Below are 6,063 nucleotides of genomic sequence, written 5' to 3' on the forward strand. Positions count from 1 at the left end.
CTCCCCCCGACCTCTGCCTCCCTCCAGGCCCCCAGCCTCCCGATCCCTCCCTGTCCCCCTGGCCTCTGCCCCCCCGCCGGTTGGTCCCTGTGTCCAGGAGGCAGCCAGCAGCATCTGGGCCCCGGCCGGCTGAGCCCCCTTCCTGCGGGGGAACATGGTGAGACGGAGGGTTCTGGGGGGAGGTTTCCCAGTCGCCTGGTGGCCTCAGTGCCCCGGGGGAGGGGGTCGTGGCTGGGCAACGTGACGCCCCATCTGTCTGTCTGTTTCTGTCCTTAGCACCCCATCCCCGCGGAGCTGGGAGCCCCCGGATCCTGACATGGCCACGCCGGGCTCTGACCTGCCGCTGGGTGAGTCACTGGCACATGGGGAGTATAGGGGAGCTACTGGGGAACCCAGGTGTCCTGGCGGCTACAGGCATCTGGGCAGCTTCAGGCGTCCCTGCCTCCTCCCTGCCCATGTCACACCTCCCCTGCTGAGGGACCCAGGCCAATTCCCCGGTGTCAGCTCCTGTGCTGAGGGACCCAGGCGTCCGGGCTTTTCCCCCCAGTCACAGCCCCCACAGAGGAACCCACGTGTCTAGGCAGCTGCAGACACATGCCCCAATCGAGAACCCCCCAGTAACCCATCCCTCTCCCTGCCCCCAGAGGATGGGGAGCCTCCGCCCCCCAACTCCCCTGGAGCCCCCTGGACCCAGGTGAAGGAGGAGGGGCCCCAGTCGAGGCCGGAGGCAGCGCTCACCCCAGAGACCGAGGTGCTGGGCACTGATGGGGAGGGGTCGACGCACAGTGCTGGTGAGAGGGCTTGGGGGCACTGGGGGTGGGGGACAGAGTGGGGTTGGCATGGAAGGTCCTGGGCCCCATGAAACTGTGGGGCGTCGGGGGGCTCCATGGAGGGGTGGTTTAGTGTGGGACTGGGGGGAGTCTGGGAGCTCTCACCTCAGCGGAGGAACCGGAGCGGCAGCGGAAGAAGGGGCCAGGCGGGGGTGGCTGGAGGGCTCCATGTAGGGATTGCTAGGTGTGGGGCTGGGCGGCGGGTACCGGGGGGGTCCGGCAGCTCTCACCCCCCCCCACCCCCAGTGGAGGAGCCGGAGCAGTGGCAGAAGAAGGGGCCCGGCGGGGGTGGCCGGAGGGCTCCATGTGGGGGTTGTTCAGTGGGGGGCTGGGCGGGGCGTACTGGGGTGTCCGGCGGCTCTCATCCCCCCTTGCCCCCAGCGGAGGAGCCGGAGCGGCGGCGGAAGAAGGGGCCGGCGCCGAAGATGCTGGGCACGGAGCTGTGCAGCGTCTGCGGGGACAAGGCCTCGGGCTTCCACTACAATGTGCTGAGCTGCGAGGGCTGCAAGGGCTTCTTCCGGCGCAGCGTGATGAAGGGGGCGCAGTACGTGTGCCGGGGCGCCGGGCACTGCCACATGGACATGTACATGCGCCGCAAGTGCCAACTCTGCCGCCTGCGCAAGTGCCACCAGGCTGGCATGCGCGAGCAGTGTGAGTCCCGCCCGGGGGGCACCGGGGAGGCTTTGGGGAGAGATTGGGGGGCACCAGGGAAGGTCGGGGGTTAGGGGGCACCAGGAAGGGTAGGAGGGGCTTGGGGGGGAGATTGGAGGCACCAGGGAGGGTCTGGGGGGGGAGGGGGCACTGGGAAACTTTGGGGAAGAGATTGGGGGGCACTGGGAGGGTGGGGAGACAGAGGCACCTGTTGAGGGTGGAGTAGGGGGCACTGGGGGGCTTTGGGGGAGATGGGGGCACCGGGGAGGGTAGGAGGGGAGAGGGGGCACCGAGGAGGGGTGGCGGACTTTGGGGTGAGTGGAGGGCAACCAGGAAGGTGTGGGGGCAGGAGCAATCTGGGGAGGGTGATAGGGGCTCTGTGGAGGTTTGGCCACCAAACCCGGCTCCCCCCCTTACCCAGGCGTGCTGGTCGAGGGAGCAACTGCCGGAAGAAGAAGGTGCGGCGGCAGCAGCAGCAGAAGGGGGCCAGTGGGGGAAGGCCGCTGCCCAGGTGCCCCCCCTTCCCACAACACCCCTCGCCGAGCCAGCCCGGCTCAGCCCCCAGCAGGAGCTCATGATCCAGCAGCTGGTGGCAGCCCAGCAGCAGTGCAACAAGCGCTCCTTCAGCGACCAGCCCAAAGTCACGGTGAGGGGCCACGCCGGGGGGGGGGGAGGAGGGGGGCTCCCCAGCTCGCAACCAGCCTCCACCCCCCACACCCGCTGTGTCTCCCACTCAACCCCACAAGTGTCATTAACCCTTCGTCTCGCAAAGCATGGAGGGAAACTGAGGCATGCAGGGGTGGCGTAAAAATATTACCAAGAATTCCCACTTTGTTACAGGGTGTCCCCCAAGCACCCCATCTGGGCATCATGAGGAGGGTGCTGTGCCTGGCTTCCCCCCCAGATCTGGGCATCACTGGGGCATCAGCCCCCCGCCTCCATGTCTGGGAGGCCCCAACGCGAGGCAGGGTCGGGGGTGTCCCTGGTATCCAGGACTGGGTGCCCTTTGGGATGCTGTGTGTCTCACTGCCCCCTTGTCCTCCTCATCCCCCCCAGCCGTGGCCCCTGGGCACCGACCCCAACAGCCGGGAGGCCCGACAGCAGCGCTTCGCCCACTTCACCGAGCTGGCCATCATCTCGGTGCAGGAGATCGTCGACTTCGCCAAGCAGGTGCCCGGCTTCTTGCAGCTCACGAGGGAGGACCAGATCGCGCTGCTCAAGGCCTGCACCATTGAGGTGAATGGGGTGGGGCAGGGGTGGGTAGGGAGGGAGGCAGCATGTAGGTCACTTCCCATCTCTGTCTGCGTGCGTTGCAGCAAGCCGTAACTTTCCTCCTACCAGCCTTGGTTACACTAGATTTTTCCCCCCCGAAATGTGTGTCCTGTACTGGCCAGCCCTCCCCTGGACCATACACTTTACGTAAAGTCCGTTATTGCTTTATCAGAAAAAATACACATGTAACTTACCACCCCAAATGAAGTTTCCCCAACACTTCAGTTCAAACACGCTGGATTAGGTAAAACAGTAAAACACGTTAGTTAAGGACTGAGAGATATTAAGTGAGTCTGTGTCATGAGGCCATGATGTCTGTACTATTATGGTCCCCACTTTTACAAGCCTATGATAAATTTTGTACAAACTTTGTCTCGTTAGGTATCATTTTAAAAAAAACTCATAATCTGCTGAACATTAGTGTCATAGTAAAATATGTGTATCGACATTGTATGTGAAGCTATAAGTGTCCACTGTATAACATTCCTGTAACATGTTCCAAGGTTAGAAAAGTGGGCTCAAAGCAGTTCTTCAGAGACAAAGACACACTGGTGCCCCCAGCCAGGTATCAGCGTAATCGATTAAGAACATAAGAATGGCCAGACTGGGTCAGACCAAAGGTCCATCTAGCCCAGTATCCTGTCTTCCAACAGTGGCCAGTGCTGGGTGCCCCAGAGGGAATGAACAGAACAGGGAATCATCAACTGATCCATCCCCTGTCGTCCATTCCCAGCTTCTGGCAAACAGAGGCTGGGGACACCATCCATGCCCAGCCTGGCTCATAGCCATTGATGGACCTGTCCTTCATTAATTTATCTAGTCCTTTTTTGAACCTTATTATGGTCTTGGCCTTCACAACATCCTCTGGCAAGGAGTTCCACAGGTTGACTGTGCGTTGTGTGAAGAAATACTTACTTTTGTTTGTGTTAAACCTGCTGCCTGTTCATTTCATTTGGTGACCTCTAGTTCTTGTGTTATGAGAAAGAGTAAATAACACGTCCTGATTTACTTTCTCTGCACCAGCCATGATTTTATAGACCTCAAGGATATCTCTCCCTAGTCATCGCTTTTCCAAGCTGAAAAGTCCCCGTCTGATTACTCTCGCCTCATCCAGAAGCCGTTCCATCCCCCTAATCATTTTTGTTGCCCTTTTCTGAACCTTTTCCAATTTCAATATGGCTTTTTGGAGATGGGGCGACCACACCTGCTCACAGTATTCGAGGTGTGAACAGACCACGGATTTATATAGAGGCAACATGATATTTTCTGTCTGATTATATATTCCTTTCTTAATGACTTCCACTATTCTCTTCGTTTTTTTGATGCCGCTGTTTTCGGAGAACTCTCCACAATGACTCCCAGATCTCTTTCTTGAGGGGTAACAGCTAATTTAGACCCCATCATTTTATACGTTTAGTGATTATGTTCTCCGACGTGCATCACTTTGCATTTAACAACGTTGAATTTCATCTGCCATTTTGTTGCCCAGTCGCCCAGTTTTGAGAGATCCCTTTGTCGCTCTTTGCAGTCTGTCTGGGACTTAACTATCTTGAGTAGTTTTGTATCCTCTGCAAATTTTGCTACCTCAAGGTTCACCCCTTTTTCCAGATCATTTATGAATATGTTGAATAGGACTGGGCTCAGTATAGACCTCTGGGGGAACCCACTATTTACCTCTCTCCATTCTGAAAACTGACCATTTATACCTACCTTTTGTTTCTTGTCTTTGAACCAGTTACCAATCCATGAGAGAACCTTCCCTCGTATCCCATGACAACTCACTTTGCTTAAGAGCCTTTGGTGAGAGGCTTTCTGAAAATCTAAGTACACTATGTCCACTGGATCCCCGTGGTCCACATGCTTGTTGACCCCCCTCAAAGAATTCTAGTAGATTAGTGAGGTATGATTTTCCTTTACAAAAGCCACACTGATGCTTCCCCAACAAATCGTATTCATTGATGTGTCTGGCAATTTTGTTTCAATCAGTTTGTCTGGTACTGAAGTCAGACTTACTGGCCTATAATTGCCAGGATCACCTCTGGAGCCCTTTTTAAAAATTGGCATCACATTAGATACCCTCCAGTCACCTGGTACAGAAGCAGATTTAAATGATAGGTTACAAACTACAGTTAGTTGTTCTGCAATTTCACATCTGAGTTCTTTCTGAACTCTTGGGTGAATCCCATCTGGTCCCGGTGACCTATTACTGTTTAGTTTATCTTTTTTTCCCCAAAACCTCGTCTACTGACACCTCAATCTGGGACAGTTCCTCGGATCTGTCACCTAAAAAGAACGGCTCAGGTGTGGGAATCTCCCTCCCATCCTCAGCCATGAAGACCGATGCAAAGAATTCATTTAGTTTCTCCGTGATGGTTTTATCGTCCTTCAGACAATCACCTAGCGAGACAGTTGTTCAGTTGGCAGGAAGGAAGCTGTCGACACTTACAAGTTTTGCCAACATTGGTGCTAGCATAGCCACGGCCTAAGAGACGTACGTTGCATCACAGGAACGTATCAAACGGCCCGTCCACAAGAGACGGCTTGTTGCCTGCACCCCAGCGGGGGTAACCCTCAAAGAAGGGAGAGGGAGACGCTGACCTCCACTCACCTCGCTCCTGCGACTCTCTCTCGGCTCTTGACGTCAGTGACTCTCCCAGGAACTGACCGCAGTGGGAGCGGTTGCAGGCTGGAAGGAAACCGAGCATGTGACATTGACAGCAGCGTCTGGAGACACAGAACTTTTGCTGTTAAGGCCACATCGCTTGTGGAGTTAGGCAGTGTGACGAACTGGGACTGTTCTTAATGTTTGCTCTGAACACTGTGTTGGTGCCTCAGTGTCCCCTAGGCAGTGCTTAAGTATCTAGGTGGTGGGATAAGGGTTTGTGATTGCTGCAGAGCAAAGGGCCAGTGCACCTAAATGCCTGGCACTCTCTCTCCTAGCAACTGATGGCCTGGGCCCCTCCTCTGCAAAGGTGGCAACTGAAGGTGTTGGAGACAAAAAGATCAGGTGACCTCCTGGCCCGGGAAAGGAGCTGAGGAGAGGGGAGGGGCTGGAGGGGGTGGTTAGTCTGGAGCTTGCTGGGGATGAGGAGTGAAGTGCAGACCTAGGGGTCTGGCTCACTACCCCCAGAATGGACCCGGCCGAGGGGTCTGGTTCGCTGTATCTACAAGCGTGTTTTAGACCCTGTTCCTGTCATCGAATAAACCTCTGTTTTGCTGGCTAAGAGTCACGTCTGACTGCAGAGTGGGGGTGCAGAACCCTGTGGCTTCCCCAGGACCCCGCTGGGTGGGCTCGCTGTGGGAAGCACAC

General features: G+C 56.4%; 2 protein-coding genes across 2 annotated transcripts in view; one reads left to right on the forward strand and one right to left on the reverse strand.

The window, feature by feature from the left end:
* LOC116817991 (DNA-directed RNA polymerases I, II, and III subunit RPABC5-like) overlaps nucleotides 1-6,063 on the reverse strand; it is a 256,942-nt gene that overhangs the window by 106,971 nt on the left and 143,908 nt on the right. The window lies entirely within an intron of this gene.
* Nucleotides 7-6,063, forward strand: part of NR1H2 (nuclear receptor subfamily 1 group H member 2) — an 11,360-nt gene continuing 5,303 nt past the window's right edge. Inside the window, 7 exon segments of the mRNA XM_032768580.2 lie at nucleotides 7-157; nucleotides 277-347; nucleotides 645-791; nucleotides 1,212-1,485; nucleotides 1,921-1,954; nucleotides 1,957-2,127; nucleotides 2,538-2,717. Of these exon segments, the coding sequence (XP_032624471.2) occupies nucleotides 317-347; nucleotides 645-791; nucleotides 1,212-1,485; nucleotides 1,921-1,954; nucleotides 1,957-2,127; nucleotides 2,538-2,717 (837 nt within the window). The 5' untranslated portion in view covers nucleotides 7-157; nucleotides 277-316.

The sequence above is a fragment of the Chelonoidis abingdonii genome, chromosome 11, assembly GCF_003597395.2.
Source record: "Chelonoidis abingdonii isolate Lonesome George chromosome 11, CheloAbing_2.0, whole genome shotgun sequence".
NCBI classification, from domain to species: domain Eukaryota; kingdom Metazoa; phylum Chordata; order Testudines; family Testudinidae; genus Chelonoidis; species Chelonoidis abingdonii.